At 46.6% G+C, this 22,415-nt stretch overlaps 1 protein-coding gene across 3 annotated transcripts in view; it reads left to right on the top strand.

The window, feature by feature from the left end:
- The window catches only part of LOC115119548 (tyrosine-protein phosphatase non-receptor type 4-like), a 132,839-nt gene that overhangs the window by 47,772 nt on the left and 62,652 nt on the right, over positions 1-22,415 (top strand). For 2 of the 3 annotated variants that reach the window (XM_065019039.1, XM_065019040.1), the window contains exons 3-6: positions 11,552-11,671; positions 16,231-16,273; positions 16,361-16,439; positions 20,314-20,358. In XM_065019039.1, the coding sequence (XP_064875111.1) occupies positions 11,552-11,671; positions 16,231-16,273; positions 16,361-16,439; positions 20,314-20,358 (287 nt within the window). The remainder of the gene's footprint in view (positions 1-11,551; positions 11,672-16,230; positions 16,274-16,360; positions 16,440-20,313; positions 20,359-22,415) is intronic. The other variant, XM_065019041.1, reaches the window with a different exon arrangement.

Raw genomic sequence — 22,415 nt, 5'->3', positions numbered from 1 at the left:
TGCAGAAGGACTATACAGTGGTATAGAACAACACTGGTGGGGCCTGCAGGTAGGCTGCAGAAGGACTATACAGTGGTATAGAACAACACTGGTGGGGCCTGCAGGTAGGCTGCAGAAGGACTATACAGTGGTATAGAACAACACTGGTGGGGCCTGCAGGTAGGCTGCAGAAGGACTATACAGTGGTATAGAACAACACTGGTGGGGCCTGCAGGTAGGCTGCAGAAGGACTATACAGTGGTATAGAACAACACGGGTGGGGCCTGCAGGTAGGCTGCAGAAGGACTATACAGTGGTATAGAACAACACGGGTGGGGCCTGCAGGTAGGCTGCAGAAGGACTATACAGTGGTATAGAACAACACGGGTGGGGCCTGCAGGTAGGCTGCAGAAGGACTATACAGTGGTATAGAACAACACGGGTGGGGCCTGCAGGTAGGCTGCAGAAGGACTATACAGTGGTATAGAACAACACTGGTGGGGCCTGCAGGTAGGCTGCAGAAGGACTATACAGTGGTATAGAACAACACTGGTGGGGCCTGCAGGTAGGCTGCAGAAGGACTATACAGTGGTATAGAACAACACGGGTGGGGCCTGCAGGTAGGCTGCAGAAGGACTATACAGTGGTATAGAACAACACTGGTGGGGCCTGCAGGTAGGCTGCAGAAGGACTATACAGTGGTATAGAACAACACGGGTGGGGCCTGCAGGTAGGCTGCAGAAGGACTATACAGTGGTATAGAACAACACGGGTGGGGCCTGCAGGTAGGCTGCAGAAGGACTATACAGTGGTATAGAACAACACTGGTGGGGCCTGCAGGTAGGCTGCAGAAGGACTATACAGTGGTATAGAACAACACTGGTGGGGCCTGCAGGTAGGCTGCAGAAGGACTATACAGTGGTATAGAACAACACTGGTGGGGCCTGCAGGTAGGCTGCAGAAGGACTATACAGTGGTATAGAACAACACTGGTGGGGCCTGCAGGTAGGCTGCAGAAGATAAGACAGTGGTATAGAACAACACTGGTGGGGCCTGCAGGTAGGCTGCAGAAGGACTATACAGTGGTATAGAACAACACTGGTGGGGCCTGCAGGTAGGCTGCAGAAGGACTATACAGTGGTATAGAACAACACTGGTGGGGCCTGCAGGTAGGCTGCAGAAGGACTATACAGTGGTATAGAACAACACTGGTGGGGCCTGCAGGTAGGCTGCAGAAGATAAGACAGTGGTATAGAACAACACGGGTGGGGCCTGCAGGTGGGCTGCAGAAGGACTATACAGTGGTATAGAACAACACGGGTGGGGCCTGGAGGTAGGCTGCAGAAGGACTATACAGTGGTATAGAACAACACTGGTGGGGCCTGCAGGTAGGCTGCAGAAGGACTATACAGTGGTATAGAACAACACGGGTGGGGCCTGCAGGTAGGCTGCAGAAGATAAGACAGTGGTATAGAACAACACGGGTGGGGCCTGGAGGTAGGCTGCAGAAGATAAGACAGTGGTATAGAACAACACGGGTGGGGCCTGCAGGTAGGCTGCAGAAGATAAGACAGTGGTATAGAACAACACGGGTGGGGCCTGCAGGTAGGCTGCAGAAGATAAGACAGTGGTATAGAACAACACGGGTGGGGCCTGCAGGTAGGCTGCAGAAGATAAGACAGTGGTATAGAGCAACACTGGTGGGGCCTGCAGGTAGGCTGCAGAAGGACAATACAGTGGTATAGAACAACACGGGTGGGGCCTGCAGGTAGGCTGCAGAAGATAAGACAGTGGTATAGAACAACACGGGTGGGGCCTGCAGGTAGGCTGCAGAAGGACTAACACAGAAAGATCAACATATTTGCCTTCTCTGGCAGAAGTCGGGACCTCCCCTGGCTTATTGTGTTCCCTGCAGTCGAAAATACCCTCTCGCTAGGGGTGGAGGAGGCTTGAGCACAGAGGTAGCTTGTTGTAATGTTTGTAGGGAGGGGCAGAGTATCTCTTCTCCCACCACCACTACACAGGATCTTCAGCTATGGAGATGGGAGGCAGGCCTTTGTAGAGCTCCACCTCTATGTCAACACACTCACTGAGGGTGAGGGAAGAGGTGTCCTGTTGGATCATCAACCTCAACTTCCTGTCCTCCTCTGAGAACAGCTCCTCCAGGGATCACCTTGTTTTGTACAACTCTCCTTCTCATTCAGACTCCTCTTGTTGCTGGTGCTCTGTCTGTCTGTCTGCTCCGGCTCCTCTGACAGCCCTGGTGTTGCTCCTGTCACATTGGCCTCAACAGTTGCCTTCCTCAGCCTGTCCCAGGTGGCGTAACTCACCAGCCTCCCTTTAAATCTGGGGTCCATTGCTGTGGCCTCATGCAGGAAGGCTTGAATGTACTCCTCCTGATAGCACTCGGAGAGGTTCTCCCAGACATTGTCTTTGATGGTTGCCACTAACGTATCTTCATGCTTCACAGTGTAGTGCTCTTCCAGTTTGTGGAGGACGGTATGATCTGTCCACAGGTGGCATTCTTTTCACATGATACACACAGTGTGGATGTATAGAGGATTCTCATGAACTGGACAAAGTCCTCAGTCTTAAGGAAGTCCTCGTCCTTCAGACGGTCCAGGTTGTCCTTGGTCGTGGATCCATGGCCGCTGCCTACTGCTCCATCAATCTCTCTATCGTTAGATAGAGTTCCATCTGGTCCTGACCTCAATGATGTGTTGCGGAAGGTCTGAAACAACAACAAAAAACAACATACATTTAATTACCACACACTTGAATTTTGAATTAAATTGTTAAATGTGGGAATTTCTAAATAATACTTGAATAGATTGAACTGGCTTCTTACCAAGGAGCTGCTGCTTTGCCTTCAAAACTGTTTTGGACATCGAGGATCTCTTGAACCACATGACCACTGCTTGCTTTGATTCAGGCTGCCCATTTATCAATGGAAGTAATATTGTAGATTTTATGTGCTGATAGATTTACTATGTGCACAAAGCTCTTGATGGTAACATCCATATTGCCAGCAATATCAACAGTCACAGCTACAATATTTCTCGGCTCTGTCTCAAACTCTTCCTGAATGTCTGAGCTCTCCTCTGCCACTACTTCGCCAGTTTGCGATTTGTACACTGTCCTGGTGTGGATGAACTTCTGTTTTACACTGTCCTGGTGTGGATGAACTTCTGTTTTACACTGTCCTGGTGTGGACGAACTTCTGTTTTACACTGTCCTGGTGTGGATGAACTTCTGTTTTACACTGTCCTGGTGTGGATGAACTTCTGTTTTACACCTTTTCTGGTGTGGATGAACTTCTGTTTTACACTGTCCTGGTGTGGATGAACTTCTGTTTTACACTGTCCTGGTGTGGATGAACTTCTGTTTTACACTGTCCTGGTGTGGATGAACTTCTGTTTTACACTGTCCTGGTGTGGATGAACTTCTGTTTTACACTGTCCTGGTGTGGAGTAGCTTCTGTTGTACACTGTCCTGGTGTGGATGAACTTCTGTTTTACACTGTCCTGGTGTGGAGTAGCTTCTGTTTTATACTGCATGGTGTGGAGGACCTTCTGTTTTACACTGTCCTGGTGTGGATGAACTTCTGTTTTACACTGTCCTGGTGTGGATGAACTTCTGTTTTACACTGTCCTGGTGTGGATGAACTTCTGTTTTACACTGTCCTGGTGTGGATGAACTTCTGTTTTACACTGTCCTGGTGTGGATGAACTTCTGTTTTACACTGTCCTGGTGTGGATGAACTTCTGTTTTACACTGTCCTGGTGTGGATGAACTTCTGTTTTACACTGTCCTGGTGTGGATGAACTTCTGTTTTACACTGTCCTGGTGTGGATGAACTTCTGTTTTACACTGTCCTGGTGTGGATGAACTTCTGTTTTACACTGTCCTGGTGTGGATGAACTTCTGTTTTACACTGTCCTGGTGTGGATGAACTTCTGTTTTACACTGTCCTGGTGTGGATGAACTTCTGTTTTACACTGTCCTGGTGTGGAGTAGCTTCTGTTTTACACTGTCCTGGTGTTGTAAGTCGCTCTGGATAAGAGCGTCTGCTAAATGACTTAAATGTAAATGTAAATGTAAATGTGGAGTAGCTTCTGTTTTACACTGTCCTGGTGTGGATGAACTTCTGTTTTACACTGTCCTGGTGTGGATGAACTTCTGTTTTACACTGTCCTGGTGTGGATGAACTTCTGTTTTACACTGTCCTGGTGTGGATGAACTTCTGTTTTACACTGTCCTGGTGTGGATGAACTTCTGTTTTACACTGTCCTGGTGTGGAGTAGCTTCTGTTTTACACTGTCCTGGTGTGGAGTAGCTTCTGTTGTACACTGTCCTGGTGTGGATGACCTTCTGTTTTACACTGTCCTGGTGTGGAGTAGCTTCTGTTTTACACTGTCCTGGTGTGGATGAACTTCTGTTGTACACTGTCCTGGTGTGGATGAACTTCTGTTTTACACTGTCCTGGTGTGGAGGACCTTCTGTTTTACACTGTCCTGGTGTGGATGAACTTCTGTTTTACACTGTCCTGGTGTGGAGTAGCTTCTGTTTTATACTGCATGGTGTGGAGGACCTTCTGTTTTACACTGTCCTGGTGTGGATGAACTTCTGTTTTACACTGTCCTGGTGTGGATGAACTTCTGTTTTACACTGTCCTGGTGTGGATGAACTTCTGTTTTACACTGTCCTGGTGTGGATGAACTTCTGTTTTACACTGTCCTGGTGTGGATGAACTTCTGTTTTACACTGTCCTGGTGTGGATGAACTTCTGTTTTACACTGTCCTGGTGTGGATGAACTTCTGTTTTACACTGTCCTGGTGTGGATGAACTTCTGTTTTACACTGTCCTGGTGTGGATGAACTTCTGTTTTACACTGTCCTGGTGTGGATGAACTTCTGTTTTACACTGTCCTGGTGTGGATGAACTTCTGTTTTACACTGTCCTGGTGTGGATGAACTTCTGTTTTACACTGTCCTGGTGTGGATGAACTTCTGTTTTTACACTGTCCTGGTGTGGATGAACTTCTGTTTTACACTGTCCTGGTGTGGATGAACTTCTGTTTTACACTGTCCTGGTGTGGATGAACTTCTGTTTTACACTGTCCTGGTGTGGATGACCTTCTGTTTTACACTGTCCTGGTGTGGAGGACCTTCTGTTTTACACTGTCCTGGTGTGGAGGACCTTCTGTTTTACACTGTCCTGGTGTGGAGGACCTTCTGTTGTACACTGTCCTGGTGTGGAGGACCTTCTGTTTTACACTGTCGCGGTGTGGAGGACCTTCTGTTTTACACTGACCTGGTGTGGAGGACCTTCTGTTTTACACTGACCTGGTGTGGAGGACCTTCTGTTTTACACTGTCCTGGTGTGGAGGACCTTCTGTTGTACACTGCCCTGGCTTGTGTACTGCACTGTAACAGAGAGATAGTGGTCCTGACAGAGGCTGGTCCACCCGTCTGATGTGATGGCCAGCTTTGGCACGTCCTTCAGCTCAATGATCACATTGACCTTTTCTACACCACACCAGGTAGGAATGAATATTTCTCTAAGGTAACTCCTGGAGAGAGGGGTATATTTGTGTTGAGTGCCTTGCTCATCTCCCTACAGTACAAAAACTTTTTTCATATGTTGAATTATCATTATTGCATTGTGGAGTGATGGGACTAATACAACCCTTTTATACTACTACTAAACATTAATATAACTCAACATATACTGACAGACTGTTACCTGAAGTCCTTGGAGTCTACTGTTGCAAAGGGGTGTAGGCCATTCACTTTGACCTTGGTCACGGTTAGGTGGCACTCGTTCACCCTCTCCTCAGTCATCCTCCCACTAGCTGCCAGCGTGAAGGGGCTTTGGGCTTGTCTTTGGCTTGGACCAGCAGTATTAGAGGGAGGAGTGGGTTGGTTCATTGTAGCTGCAACTTTAACAGAAAAGTAGCAACATCTTTAAATGGGTGATTTACATTTATGAACACACCCATATCTCAACAATCAGCTGGCTAATGGTTCCTTTTGATCAGGAACCCATGTTCTCATAATTGAGTTAACTTGTTATGGCTGCAATCCCTTTAACGGGATAATTGTCATCAACAACCGCTGAATTGCATAGCGCTACATTCAATGAATATTACTAAAAATATTTATATTCATGAAATCACAAGTGCAATATAGGAAAACACAGTGTTGTTAATCTACCTGTCGTGTCAGAATTTGAAAATGTGCTTTACAGCGAAAGCAATCCAAGCGTTTGTGTAAGTTTATCGATCGCTCGACAAAACATTAAGTACACTTAGCATCAAGTAGTTTGGTCATGAAAATCAGAAAAGCTATCAAATTAATTGTTTACCTTTGATCTTCCTTTTCACTCACAAGACTCCCAGTTACACAATAAATGTTCCTTTAGTTCCATAAAGATTATTTTTATATCCCAAATACCTCTGTTTTGTTTGGCGCGTTATGTTCAGAAATCCACAGGAAAGAGCGGTCACGACAACGCAGACAAATTCCAAACACTTTTCGTAATGTCCACCGAAACATGTCAAATGTTTTTTTATAATCAATCCTCGGGTTGTTTTTAAAATATATAATCGATAATATATCAACCGCAAATGTCTATCAGTAGGAGAGGGAAAAGTAATGGCTGTCCAAACTCTGTTGCGCGAGCAAAACTCATGCGACCACTTGACACGATGTTGTCTTTCTGGCTCATTTTTCAAAATAAAAGCCTTATACTATGTCTGAAGACTTGACACCTTGAGGACGCGATAGGAAAAGGAATCTGGTTGATATCCCTTTAAATGGAGCAAAGGGAGGCAAAGGAACATGGAGTTTTCAAAATAGAAGCCACTTCCTGGTTTGATTTTCCTCAGGGTTTCGCCTGCAATATCAGTTCTGTTATCCTCACAGACAATATTTTGACAGTTTTGGAAACTTTAGAGTGTTTTCTATCCAATAATACTAATAATATGCATATATTAGCAACTGAGACTGAGGAGCTGGCCGTTTTCAATGGGCACCTTTTCATCCAAGCTACTCAATACTGCCCCTGCAGCCATAGGAAGTTAACTCCGTGTGTGGGCTCTAGGCTGCTAGCATACATACCTAACGTAGGTCAGCCAACGACAGATGAACTACGAGCTAGGCAGTCAAACTGTGCATTTCTCTGCCTGTGCATGATGCACTTTCGAACAAGCAAAAGTCTTGTTGCATTGTGGCAACGAGCATTGTCAGCATCGACTTTGGTGAAGTGTATCCACACTTTTGTATGTTTAGTTCTCTCTGCCATCGTCACTAATTAAGAGCAGGGTCTTTGTGCGGGCGACAGGCTCCGTGAGAGCGTTCTCTTCTGGATTGGGAATAGTGAAAATGCATCATATGAATGTCTTAATCTTATTGCAAATTAGAAACGGTTGGTGAAATTATAAAATGTGTTGCAAATAAATATGTAGCAAATAAATATAAAATGTATTTTCCTAATTTCTCCAGTTCCGAAAGCAGAAACGATAATGTCGGTTTATAATTTAGCCCCGGGGCCTATTTAAAACCTGGTTTCGGGACCCATCCCTAGTTCAGTGTCTTTATTTAGCTAGGCAAGTCAGATGAGAACAAATTCTTATTTTCCAGGGAACAGTGGGATAATTGCCTTGTTCAGGGGCAGAACAACAGATTTTTACCAAGTCAGCTCGGGATTCGATCCAGCAACCTTCCAGTTACTGGCCCACTAGGCTACCTGCCACCCCAAATGGCCACACAATCATATTACATGTCAGGAGGAATATAAAAGAGCTTGCACAAACCCCCCTCCCCATGTTATTTTTATTATATAATGTGGGAATATGTGAATTATATTATTATGTAACTTCTCTGAGTTAATGTTTTTCAGGTTGATACTGTGTGTATATATATATACTCCATCTGTTGCTGCGGTAGCCCGGCTATAAAAGGAGCTTGTGACACTGATCTTGGCTCAGCAGCTAAATTAATAAAGCTCAACTTTCCTTCGATTTCCTTCCTCAGTTCTGCATCGATTTGTACTCTGCAGTTCCTGGAAAGCCATCCGTCCCTGGCATAACAAGAGTTGGATTGATCAGATTTGTCCAAGCCTTGTCGTGACCTACATTCCCTGAGTGATTGGTTCCTCTGAATGTGAAGGGAAACTGAGAAGACAAGATGGAGTGATGAGAAAGTAGGAAGGGAGGAGGAGTGAGGATGATGAACGGGACAGTAGGAAAGAACCTGACTGATTGATTGGTTCCTCTGAATGTGAAGGGAAACTGAGAAGACAAGATGGAGTGATGAGAAAGTAGGAAGGGAGGAGGAGTGAGGATGATGAACGGGACAGTAGGAAAGAACCTGACTGATTGTTGGTGTCAGACGGGTCACTAAATATTGTCACTAAACAACTAACATCGGTTCAATTACTTGAATTACATGTAGTATCAAATCAAGGACTGTGGGATGCTGGAATGGAGTTTTCATTAAGCAAATATTCAACCTAGTTCACCTCAGAAACATGGTAATTAACTACAATGACCATAATCCATTGCACTTGTTTTTTTCCAGCTCAGGCAGAGATGGATACACTTTTATGCCTGCTACGTTAGGTTAGATGCACACAGACCACAGCCTGAATGAGAGAGAGGATTGTGCACATCACAGCAACAAGAGAGAGGGATAGAGACAGTTTAAGTATGCCTCATCTTCTTTGAACAACTAGTAAAATAATTTAGTCAGACAGCTCTGCAGCTAGCCTAGCAAACTAAATAGGGTGACTCACCACCGTACGATATGGGGAGTGTAGAGATAATGTTGGCTGGCTGCTACTGTCTGAGCAGAGATGAGATGATGACTTTAAGGAATAAAAACGAAGTAATATACACAACTGAAATGTTTTATTTCATAGTAATTTCCTATTTTTCTATTGATATTTACCCAATGTGGACCTGACAGAAACAATAGAATATGTTCAATGATAACTGCTTTTGGCTTTGGAATTTCCATTAAAAAGCTCCTTCTCACTCTCCATGCCTCCCTCATCCTCTCCCTCCCTCCCTCCCTGCCTCCTCCTTTGCCTGCCTGCCTCCTTCTCCCTCCCTCTCCCTCCCTGCCACCTCCTTTCCCTGCCCCTCTCCCTCCCTGCCACCTCCTTTCCCTGCCCCTCTCCCTCCCTGCCACCTCCTTTCCCTGCCCCCTCCCTCCCTGCCTCCTCCTTTTCCTGCCTGCCTCCTTCTCTCCTTTTCCTCCCTGCCTCCTCCTTTTCCTGCCTGCCTCCTTCTCTCTTTTTCCTGCCTGCCTCCTCCTTTTCCTCCCTGCCTCCTTCTCTCCTTTTCCTGCCTGCCTCCTTCTCTCCTTTTCCTGCCTGCCTCCTCCTTTTCCTGCCTGCCTCCTTCTCTCCTTTTCCTGCCTGCCTCCTTCTCTCCTTTTCCTGCCTGCCTCCTTCTCTCCTTTTCCTGCCTGCCTCCTTCTCTCCTTTTCCTGCCTGCCTCCTTCTCTCCTTTTCCTCCCTGCCTCCTTCTCTCCTTTTCCTCCCTGCCTCCTTCTCTCCTTTTCCTGCCTGCCTCCTTCTCTCCTTTTCCTGCCTGCCTCCTCCTTTTCCTCCCTGCCTCCTCCTTTTCCTCCCTGCCTCCTCCTTTTCCTCCCTGCCTCCTTCTCTCCTTTTCCTCCCTGCCTCCTTCTCTCCTTTTCCTGCCTGCCTCCTTCTCTCCTTTTCCTGCCTGCCTCCTTCTCTCCTTTTCCTGCCTGCCTCCTTCTCTCCTTTTTCTGCCTGCCTCCTTCTCTCCTTTGCCTGCCTGCCTCCTTCTCTCCTTTGCCTGCCTGCCTCCTTCTCTCCTTTTCCTGCCTGCCTCCTTCTCCTGCCTGCCTCCTCCTCGCTCTCCCTGCCTGCCGCCTCCTTTGCCTGCCTGCCCTCCCTCCCTGCCTGCTTTGCCTGCCTGCCTCCTTCTCCCTCTCCCTGCCTGCCACCTCCTTTCCCTGCCCCCCTCCCTCCCTGCCTCCTTTGCCTGCCTGCCTCCTTCTCCCTCTCCCTCCCTGCCACCTCCTTTCCCTGCCTCCCTCCCTCCCTGCCTGCCTCCTTCTCTCCTTTGCCTGCCTGCCTCCTTCTCTCCTTTGCCTGCCTGCCTCCTTCTCTCCTTTGCCTGCCTGCCTCCTTCTCTCCTTTTCCTGCCTGCCTCCTTCTCCTGCCTGCCTCCTCCTCGCTCTCCCTGCCTGCCGCCTCCTTTGCCTGCCTGCCCCCTTCTCGCTCTCCCTGCCTGCCACCTCCTTTCCCTGCCCCCTCCCTCCCTGCCTGCTTTGCCTGCCTGCCTCCTTCTCGCTCTCCCTCCCTGCCACCTCCTTTCCCTGCCCCCTCCCTCCCTGCCTCCTTTGCCTGCCTGCCTCCTTCTCCCTCCCTGCCCCCTCCCTCCCTGCCTGCCTGCCTCCCTCCCTCCCCTCCCCCTCCCTCCCCTCCCTGCCTCCTTTTCTCTTCCTCCATCCCTGTCTATCTGTCTTCTACTGCTCCTGAACAAGCTGTCTCATGTCCACATTTCACTCATTCCTCCAAGCTCAGGCTCTAGCAGTGCCCCAAGCCTCCTTTTCAGAGTCTTTACCAGAGATCCATCTAGCTCTTCCTTTCTTATGATTGCAACCATGTTCAGTATGTTTACATGTAAATACTATATTTCTCATACATATAGACTTTTGTGCATTGACACCATCTACTTTAGAGATCTAGTTTCCATTCAGACCCAAGGCTTGTATTCACCTAACATTCTCCCCCCTCCCTCACTAGTCCAGTCCTCACACCATCTCAGGCGCTGGCTCACAGATAGTGGTGGAGGTATTGATAAAGATCAGCACAAAGACTGTTTGTATGGCCTTGTCTGCCGAGTCGTCAATCATCCACTCACTCTCTCTCTCTGTCTCTATGTCTCTATGCCACTATCTTAGTCCAATGCCGCTCTGACATGTATCTATGTATGTATATATATTCTTAATCCATTCCTTGCTTAGATTTACGTGTGTTTTGGGTATATGTTGTGAAACTGTTAGATATTACTGCACTGTCGGAGATAGAGACACAAGCATTTCGATACACATCTGCCAAACACGTGTGTATGTGACCAACCCAAATTTGATTTGATTTGGTGTCATCTAACTGAGGGTTGAGGCTAAACATAGTGTACGTGGGGAGAGGCTGTGTTTCCCCACTCTGTCAGCAGCCCAGAGCTGCCAGTCTGCTCCCTGTGGCTTAGAACTGGCCTGGGGCTGTGACATGGACTTACCTCTGTGGAGCACCGTGTCAACACCATCCCCTCACTGGCACAGCACTGCAGTGTGTCACATGGGAGAGTGGGAGGGGCAGAAGGGAGACAAGTGGTTGTCACTGTGTCCCTGGTGTGACTGTGCTATGGGAGACGGTCAGTGATAGGTAGCAGCTACTCAGACCTGGCTGCCATGGAGACTTGAGGAGAGTTTGCTAGGAGACACAAATAATTTGTTCTTTTCTCGCCCCCTCTTTCTCACCCCCTGTCCCTTTCTCCCCCCCCTCTCTACCCCCCTGCCCCTCTCTCTACAGAAGCACAACCAGGGTCAGGTCTTACTGGAGGAAGTGTTTAAACACCTGGAGCTGACAGAGAGGGATTACTTCGGCCTGCATCTGTCCGACGACTCCTCCGACAGCCCGGTAGGTGCCAAGGTCAGACTCTTGATGGCAAAACACCTTTTTACACTTCAGTCAACACTGTCTCGTTCACTACTGTCCATCTCCATCAAGTTTTTCACTTGAGGACAGCCTTTTCCTGCTCTCGCCTAAATGTAACTCTCTGTGGTGAATTTAGTCTTCAGACAAGTGTGTTGCTGTGAGAAATGGAAGGGGTGGAGAGGGATAAAATAGGGAGTTATTCTTCTACATAACCTGTTGTACAATCCATCTGTTAGCCTAAGTCATGTTGGAAGCCTGTATGTTAATGGGACATTGCCTGCCACTGCACACTATACTACAACACAGCTGATGGTTGCCTCGCTTCGAGTCCTAAGGAAACTATGCAGAATTTTGTTTTTTTCATGTATTAATTCTTACATTGTCACCCCAGAAAATCCTAAGCGTTATTACATAGAGCTGGGAAGAACTATTGGATATAAGCGCGACGTCAACTTAACAACATTACGACCAGGAATACGACTTTCCCGACTCGGATCCTTTGTTCGGACCACCACCCAGGACATGCGATCTTATCCCAGCGGTCGACCCAAATCAACGTTGCCGAAGGAATAGGCAGACGGAGCGGCCTCCTGGTCAGGCTCCGTAGGCGTGTACAACGCCCACCGCTTCAGAGTATATTACTCACCAATGTTCAGTCTTTTGACAACAAGGTAGATGAAATTAGAGCAAGGGTTCCCTTTCAGAGAGACATCAGAGATTGTAACATTCTCTGTTTCACGGAAACATGTCTTTCTCGGGAAACGTTGTCGGAGTCGGTTCAGCCACCGGGCTTCTTCATGCATCGTGCCGACAGAGATAAATACCTCTCTGGGAAGAATAAGGGTGGTGGTGTATGCTTCATGATTAACGACTTATGGGGTAATCATAACAACATACAGGAACTCAAGTCCTTCTGCTCACCCGACCTAGAATTCCTTACAATCAAAAGCCGGCCATATTATCTCCCAAGATAATTCTTGTCAATTATCGACACAGTTGTGTATATACCCCCTCAAGCAGACACCATGGCGGCTCTCAAGGAACTTCACTGGACTTTATGTAACCTGGAAACCATATATCCTGAGGCTGCATTTATTGTAGCTGGGGATTTTAACAAAGCACATCTGAGAACAAGGCTACCTATATTCTACCAGCATATTGATTGCAGCAGTCGCGCATACAATACACTCGATTACTGCTACTCTAACTTCCGTGATGCATACATGGCCCTCCCTTCGGCAAATCCGATCACGACTCTATCTTGCTCCTACCGTCTTATAGGCAGAAACTCAAACATGACGTACCGGTGACTAGAACCATTCAACGCTGGTCTGACCAATCGGAATCCACACTTGAAGATTGTTTTGATCACGCAGGCTGGGAAATGTTCCGGGCAGCCTCAGAGAATAGCATTGATCTATACGCTGACTTGGTGAGTGAGTGTATAAGGAAGTGCATTAGAGATGTTGTACTCAATGTGACTATTAAAACCTAACCTAACCAGAAACCGTGGATCGATGGTGGCATTCGCGCAAACCTGAAAGTGCGAACCATTGTTTAACCATGGTAAGAGGACTGGGAATATGGCCGAAAATAAACAATTCAATTCGCAATTCAACAGCTCAGACACGAGACGTATGTGGCAAGGTCTACAGACAATCACGGACTACAAAAATAAAACTAGCCACGTCACGGACAACGTCTCGCTTCCAAACATACTCAACAAACTAAACTGCCAGCCCAGACTTCATCCCCAGCTGCGTTCTCAGAGCATGCACAGACCAGATGGCAGGTGTGTTCACGGAAATATTATATAGCTCCCGATCACAGTCTTCTGTCCCCACATACTTCAAGATGTCCACCATTGTTCCTGTTCCCAAGAAGGCAAAGATAAATTAACTAAATGACTACCGCCCCGTAGCACTCACTTCTGTCATCATGAAGTGCTTTGAGATACTAGTCAAGGATCATATCACCTCCACCTTACCATTTTAGAATAAGGCTTGATGCATACTGGTAACATTTTCAGATATTACACTTTTCTAATTTTGACAAAGTGGTTTCATTTCAAGTGTACTGTTAGCTAGCTAACGTTAACCTGCTGGGTCGCTAGCTAACGTGTGATCTTATTCTTCGTATCTCAGACGCATTTGCTTGACAAGTTATAGCCGTTGAACCTGCTGGTTAGGTACCTGCAGATTCATGTAGGGTAGTAATGTCATGTTGGTCCATTATGGTCCATTGTTTTGCTTGCTAGCTAGCAAAACAATATCTTAACAAAACATGTCTTAACAAAAGACTCCACTCTAATTTTGACAAAGTATTTTCATTTAAAGTTAGTGTACTGTTAGCTAGCTAGCTAATGTTAGCTGGCTGGCTCGCTAACTAACGTCATGCGTTGGGATTGATTGTTTACCTAGCTAGCTATCAAGCTACATTTCTTAACAAAACACCCTTTGAATATGTCCGTATTCAGTAAATTTGGCAACAAAGCGTAATTCAATTGTTGCCAGTCGCACAGGTACAGTCACCAACACTCTGGATAACATGAAAAAAGCCTAACCAGCTCTGCTAGGGTGAGTAAAATAGTCAGAGTGGGGTGTTCTCTCATTATGTGTCTGGAAGTAGCAAGCCAATGTTTGCCAGTTAGCGTGGGTGCTTGACTGTAGTTGTGTGGTCAGAGCCTTCGGAACAACCCTACTTACTTATTGGCCAGAACGTCCAGTGTGCACTCTGAACTCGAAACCACAGATGGAACTATAGGGTGAGTAATGTTCAGTGAGCTGTTCTCTCTCTCTTAGATGTCTGGAAGTAGCTGGACAATTAGTACAGGACGCACGGATCAGTGTGTGAACAATGCTGAATGGGTGTAGACAAAGAAGGGCTCTCCAATAGTAGTACCAAAACATTTTCTCAATAGTGAGTTTACAATTTAATCAACTTTCAAAGCAGAATTACTTTCCCATTGTTTCCTCAAATGCAGTGTATGAAAAACCATTTTGTAGCTATGAGTCTCTAATTTATCCAATGTAAATAACAGAAATTCAAATGTTGCTACATAAGACGGAATCCAGGTGGTGAGTTGTATTTACTCCGTACTTTGTTAAAGTACATTTTGCAGCGATTACAGACTTGAGTCTTCTTGAGTATGATGCTACAAGCTTGGCACACCTGTATTTGGGGAGTTTCTTCCATTTATTCTCTGCAGATCCTCTCAAGGTCTGTCATGTTGGATGGGGAGCGTCATTGCACATCTATTTTCAGGTCTCTCCAGAGATGTTCGATCGGGTTCAAGTCCGAGCTCTGCCTGGACCACTCAAGGACTTTCAGAGACTGTTAGGAAGTGAACCTTTTCCCCAGGCTGATGTCCTGAGCGCTCTAGACGAGGTTCTCATCAAGAATCTCTATTTACTGCTCACCTTTCCCTCGATCCTGACTAGTCTCCCAGTCCCTGCCACTGAAAAACATCCCCACAGTATAATTCTACCACCACCATGCTTCACCGTAGGGATGGTATTAGCCAGGTGATGAGCGGTGCCTGGTTTCCTCCAGACTTGACGCTTACCATTCAGGCCAAAGAGTTCAATCTTGGTTTCAGCAGACCAGATAATCTTGTTTCTCTTGGTCAGAGTCCTTTAGGTGCCTTTTAGCAAACTCCAAGTGGGCTGTTGTGTGCCTTTTTATTGAGGAGTGGCTATTGTCTGGCCACTGTACCATAAAGGTCTGATTGGTGGAGTACTGCGGAGATGGTTGTCCTTTTGGAAGATTCTCCCATCTCCACAGAGGAACTCCGGAGCTCTTTCAGAGTGATCATCGGATACTTGGTCACCTCCCTGACCAAAGCCCTTCTCCCCCGATTGTTCAGTTTGGCTGGGCGACCAGCTCTAAGAAAAGTCTTGGTGGCCCCTGTGTTCTGGGACTTTCAATGCTGCAGAAATGTTTTGGTGCCCTTCCCCAGATCTGTGCCTTGACACAATCCTGTCTTGGAGCTCTACGGACAATTCCTTAGACCTCATGGCTTGGTTTTTGCTCTGACATGCACTGTCAACTGTGGGACCTTATATAGACAGGTGTGTGCTTTTCTAAATCATGTCCGGTCAATTGAATTTACCACAGGTGGACTCCAAGTTGTCAAAGAATCTCAAGGATGATCAATGGAAACAGGATGCACCTTAGCTCAATTTCGAGTCTCATAGCAAAGGGTCTATGTAAATAAGCTATTTCATTATTTTTGTTTGCATTTGCAAACATTTCTAAACCTGTTTTTTCTTTGTCATTATGGGGTATTGTGTGTAGATTGAGGATTTGTTTCTATTTAATGCATTTTAGAATACGGCTTTAATGTGACAAAATGTGTAAAAAGTAATGGGTTCTGAATACTTTCTGAATGCACTGTTACTAGCTACAGATCATCACGGCCCAGCCTGCATTTCCTAACTAGAAAACGGAGAGTGAGAGGTGGAGGGGGCTGACTTGTGAATAATTGAGAATGAACACGGCTGCTGAGGAAATGCTGTGGTGTCATTGAGTTTCTCCTCATTTATCTTTTACAGAGATGGCTGGATCCAAACAAACCCATCAGGAAGCAACTTAAACGTAGGTGAACCTTCAGTAGATGGATGAACTAGGAAGTGGTTCTTTTTAAGTGTAGATACAATAATCTCTCTCATTGTGCGTTTACAGGGGGATCGCCTCATAATCTGAGCTTCAGAGTGAAGTTCTTTGTGACCGACCCTAATAAACTTCAGGAAGAGTACACTAGGTAAGGATACTAATTAGAAATGGAACATTTTGCTTCATGTTTAATCTGCCAAAATTCCACGTCAATTCAAAATGTAGAATAATGGTCCTACTACGTATGTATGACCATGCAATGACGTTATATCAACTACAACCCTTTACAGACATGGAATGCAGCTACAGTAACGTGTCAATAGCGACCACTGATAACAATTTATGAAGGCTTCAGAAGGGCCTGTACCTTTTCAGACGGTAGAGTTCTGCTCCGGCATATGTTCTATTCTTTCTCTGACCACAAGAAACATGTGCTGCTGTGTTGTTTTTTTATGGTAGTGTAGCTAGATGTACTTTCTATCTACTAAATGTCTTGGTAAGTCACGGTATTTAAAATAACTTCACTTTTTTAGGAGAGAGTGTTCTGCAGGCAGGCTGTGCGAAGCAGTTTGAGATGATTTGATTGACAGTTCTGGTCGCCTAGTGATGGAAGTTAGACCCACTTCAGAAGCAGCATTACTTTACAGACAACTAAAATGCCATTCATATCTCCAGAGAAAGTTTTGTGTCGACATTTAAAAAGCCGTAGTGTAGCCTTACCCTAACAGACAAACAAACATGTTGTAGCCGAGGCGCTTTCCATTCCATTATATCTGAAAAGGGTAATCTTTACAGGCTACCAGTAGCCTACTGTAATTTCATATTACGAGACAAAAACAGCCCCACCCACTCAGCAACGAAGAGTACTGAAGAGTCGTGCTCGCAAGACTGGCCCGAAAATACCTCTGTATCCCGGCGACATCGGTCCCATGATTGAACTAGGATATTCTCCAGGCAACAGACTGGACACACGCATGCATCATTAGCAAAGTGAAAGAGCAGGCAGGCCAGTGCTAGGGAGGGAGAGGGGCAGGAAGGCCAGCTCTAGGGAGGGAGAGGAGAAGGAAGGTCAGCTCTAGGGAGGGAGAGGGGCAGGAAGGCCAGCACTAGGGAGGGAGAGGGGCAGGAAGGCCAGCGCTAGGGAGGGAGGGAGAGGGGCAGGAAGGCCAGCGCTAGGGAGGGAGAGAGAGGGGCAGGAAGGCCAGCGCTAGGGAGGGAGAGAGAGGGGCAGGAAGGCCAGCGCTAGGGAGGGAGAGAGAGGGGCAGGAAGGCCAGCGCTAGGGAGGGAGAGAGAGGGGCAGGAAGGCCAGCGCTAGGAAGGGAGAGGGGCAGGAAGGTCAGCTCAAGGGAGGGAGAGGGGCAGGAAGGCCAGCGCTAGGGAGGGAGAGGGGCAGGAAGGCCAGCTCTAGGGAGGGAGAGAGAGGGGCAGGAAGGCCAGTCTGAGGGAGGGAGAGAGAGGGGCAGGAAGGCCACTGAAAGGTTGCTCAGCAAGGAAGAAGCCACTGCTCCAAAACCGCCATTAAAAAAAGCGACTACGGTTTACAACTGCACATGGGAACAAAGATCGTACTTTTTGGAGAAATGTTCTCTGCTCTGATGAAAGAAAAATAGAACTGTTTGGCCATAATGACCATTTATGTTTGGAGGAAAAAGGGGGAGGCTTGCAAGCCGAAGGACACCATCCCAACCATGAAGCACAGGGGTGGCAGCATCATGTTGTGGGGGTGCTTTGCTGCAGGAGGGACTGGTGCACTTCACCAAATAGATGGCATCATGAGATTGGAACATTTTGTGGATATTTTGAAGAAACATCTCAAGACATCAGTCAGGAAGTTAAAGCTTGGTCGAAAATGGGTCTTCCAAATGGACAATCACCCCAAACATACTTCCAAAGTCATGGCAAAATGGCTTTAAGGACAACACAGTCAAGATATTGGAGTGGCCATCACAGAACCTTGACCTCAATCCTATAGAAAATTTGTGGGCAGAACTGAAAAAGTGTGTGCGAGCAAGGAGGCCTACAAACCTGACTCGGTGACACCAGCTCTGTCAGGAGTAACGGGCCAAAATTCACCCAACTTATTGTGGGAAGCTTGTGGAAGGCTACCAGAAACATTTGACCCAAGTTAAACAATTTAAAGGCGATGCTACCAAACACTAATTGAGTGTATGTAAACTTCTGACCCACTGGCAATGTGATGAAAGCAATAAAAGCTGAAATAAATCATTCTCTCTACTATTATTCTGAGATTTCACATTCTTAAAATGAAGTGGTGATCCTAACTGACCTAAAAACGTAATTTTACTAGGATTAAATGTCAGGAATTGTGAAAAACTGAGTTTAAATGTATTTGGCTAAGGTGTATGTAAATTTCCGACTTCAAGTGTATGTCATTTGAGCAACTTAAAGATAAATACCATTTATCCAATAATCATTTATTTTATTATTTATAGTTAAGAAAGTTTCTCAGAAGCACTTTGAGATATGACTACCAAACCTATCAAGTTTTGAACAATGATAACAATGACCTACACATATTTATATCCAGAGTGTACTCATTGCTAATGCAACAATGCCCAAAACCATATGTACATAAGTCAAGAGAGCGATGGGAATTCTATTTGAATCCTACAATTGATAAGGGTCTATGATTGGACCTATACCACAATAGTGTGTCAGCGAGCATCAACTCTAGATATAGACTTCTACATTACAGCTTCCTCCACCAACTCTATCTGACACCTCAGAGGTTACACCCTAAAATATCAGAAATGTGTTTTAAATGTGGAACAACTTGGCAGTGTACTAAATGACCAGCCTTCTGGCATGATGTTTGTGACTCCCTTGCCTTTTATTATGAAGGTCCCGTTCCCTCTTGACCCTGAAATATTCCTTCTGGGTAACTTCACAAATGTGAATTTTGAGGAATAACTTTAAAATCAAATTTACAGAATTCACTCTTGCCACTGCAAGAAAATGTGTTGCACTGACATGGAAATCAGATGCCCCTCTCCCAATTACAAGACGGCTCTCTGAAATGTGTTGCACTGACATGGAAATCAGATGCCCCTCTTCCAATTACAAGACGGCTCTCTGAAATGAATGTATATTCATATGGAGAAGATTGCCTATGCTTTAACAAATAAATTCAACCACTTCGTGAAAATATGGCAACCCTTCCTGGTCTCCATGGAAACACTTCCATTGAGGTTGGTGGATGTGTGCTTGTAGATTGATGTAGCTATTGTCTCTCTGTAATGTACTGTTTTGTGTAAATGTTGGTATCTCTTGTCATTTGTCTTTAGTCATTAGTGTTATTACTATTACAACCTGCCATGTCATGCCCATATAAGGAGATTAATTACCCTGTATTAGCACTTGCTAAAAGCCCTCAGGTAATCATTCTACAAATGGAGAAGACTACAGTAAACGGGTTAGGAGTAGGTCTGGGGTTGAGAGTTCGCAACAACTTAGTCTAAGACTAGGATCAGCTTGGTAATTCTACTGCTGGCCGCCTGGCTCACAGCTAGACATAAATGTGAATAGCATGCCATGGATGCTGTCAGCCCCTATTGCAAGGGTGTCCATCCATGGTCATTGAAAACAGAGTTACAGTCAACTGGATACTCCAGTGTTATTTATTCAATCCATGCACCACTCAAGCATGATATTGCTCAGCCAGCCTTATTAAGTGAGTAAACCACTATGCATGTCTACGATGCAGAGGCATGGATCTGTTTTGGATGTGCATTATCGATTCCCGACGGCACACAACAACAGTGCTGGTGAGCTCTTACACTATGACGAGATTCATTCAGTATTAGTTATACACAAAAACAACAGGCTACAAGTTAAGTCATAGAAATGTTGCCTAAGCAATGAGCAGGGAGAAGCTCCATGTGAGTGGGTCTGGTCCAGCTGCTTTTTCTAGTGTACTGTACATTATGTCCTCTGGTCCATAATCACAGAGACATCTGTATCACATTGTTGTTGGTGTAACTGCTCTCCTTATTCCCTGTAGGTACCAGTATTTCCTCCAGCTCAAACAGGACATCCTGACTGGAAGGTTAGTTCAGTTGGCTGTTCTTATTTACACAGGTTCAGCAGCACACTCACACACTGTTCTCGTCGGCTAACACTGATTCTACCGGGCCAGCACGCTGACACACACTGTTCTAGTGGACTAACACTGATTCTACCGGGCCAGCACGCTGACACACACTGTTCTAGTGGGCTAACACTGATTCTACCGGGCCAGCACGCTGACACACACTGTTCTAGTGGACTAACACTGATTCTACCGGGCCAGCACGCTGACACACGCTGTTCTAGTGGGCTAACACTGATTCTACCAGGCCAGCACGCTGACACACGCTGTTCTAGTGGACTAACACTGATTCTACCGGGCCAGCACGCTGACACACACTGTTCTAGTGGGCTAACATTGATTCTACCGGGCCAGCACGCTGACTAACACTGATTCTACCAGGCCAGCACGCTGACACACACTGTTCTAGTGGGCTAACACTGATTCTACCGGGCCAGCACGCTGACACACACTGTTCTAGTGGGCTAACTCTGATTCTACCGGGCCAGCACGCTGACACACTGTTCTAGTGGACTAACACTGATTCTACCAGGCCAGCACGCTGACACACTGTTCTAGTGGACTAACACTGATTCTACCAGGCCAGCACACTGACACACTGTTCTAGTGGACTAACACTGATTCTACCGGGCCAGCACGCTGACACACTGTTCTAGTGGACTAACACTGATTCTACCAGGCCAGCACGCTGACACACTGTTCTAGTGGACTAACACTGATTCTACCGGGCCAGCACGCTGACACACTGTTCTAGTGGGCTAACACTGATTCTACCGGGCCAGCACGCTGACACACTGTTCTAGTGGGCTAACACTGATTCTACCAGGCCAGCACGCTGACACAGTGTTCTAGTGGGCTAACACTGATTCTACCAGGCCAGCACACTGACACACTGTTCTAGTGGACTAACACTGATTCTACCAGGCCAGCACGCTGACACACACTGTTCTCATGGACTAACACTGATTCTACCAGGCCAGCACACTGACACACTGTTCTAGTGGACTAACACTGATTCTACCAGGCCAGCACGCTGACACACACTGTTCTAGTGGACTAACACTGATTCTACCGGGCCAGCACGCTGACACACTGTTCTAGTGGGCTAACACTGATTCTACCGGGCCAGCACACTGACACACACTGTTCTAGTGGACTAACACTGATTCTACCGGGCCAGCACGCTGACACACACTGTTCTAGTGGGCTAACACTGATTCTACCAGGCCAGCACGCTGACACAGTGTTCTAGAGGACTAACACTGATTCTACCAGGCCAGCACGCTGACACACACTGTTCTCATGGACTAACACTGATTCTACCAGGCCAGCACGCTGACACACTGTTCTAGTGGACTAACACTGATTCTACCGGGCCAGCACGCTGACACACTGTTCTAGTGGGCTAACACTGATTCTACCGGGCCAGCACGCTGACACACACTGTTTTAGTGGACTAACACTGATTCTACCAGGCCAGCACGCTGACACAGTGTTCTAGTGGGCTAACACTGATTCTACCAGGCCAGCACGCTGACACACACTGTTCTCATGGACTAACACTGATTCTACCAGGCCAGCACACTGACACACTGTTCTAGTGGACTAACACTGATTCTACCAGGCCAGCACGCTGACACACACTGTTCTAGTGGACTAACACTGATTCTACCGGGCCAGCACGCTGACACACTGTTCTAGTGGGCTAACACTGATTCTACCGGGCCAGCACACTGACACACTGTTCTAGTGGACTAACACTGATTCTACCAGGCCAGCACGCTGACACACACTGTTCTAGTGGACTAACACTGATTCTACCGGGCCAGCACGCTGACACACTTCTAGTGGGCTAACACTGATTCTACCGGGCCAGCACGCTGACACACACTGTTCTAGTGGACTAACACTGATTCTACCGGGCCAGCACGCTGACACACACTGTTCTAGTGGGCTAACACTGATTCTAACAGGCCAGCACACTGACACAGTGCTCTAGTGGACTAACACTGATT

The sequence above is a fragment of the Oncorhynchus nerka genome, linkage group LG1, assembly GCF_034236695.1.
Source record: "Oncorhynchus nerka isolate Pitt River linkage group LG1, Oner_Uvic_2.0, whole genome shotgun sequence".
In the NCBI taxonomy this organism is placed as follows: domain Eukaryota; kingdom Metazoa; phylum Chordata; class Actinopteri; order Salmoniformes; family Salmonidae; genus Oncorhynchus; species Oncorhynchus nerka.
This window is presented reverse-complemented; position numbering and strand designations above follow the sequence as displayed.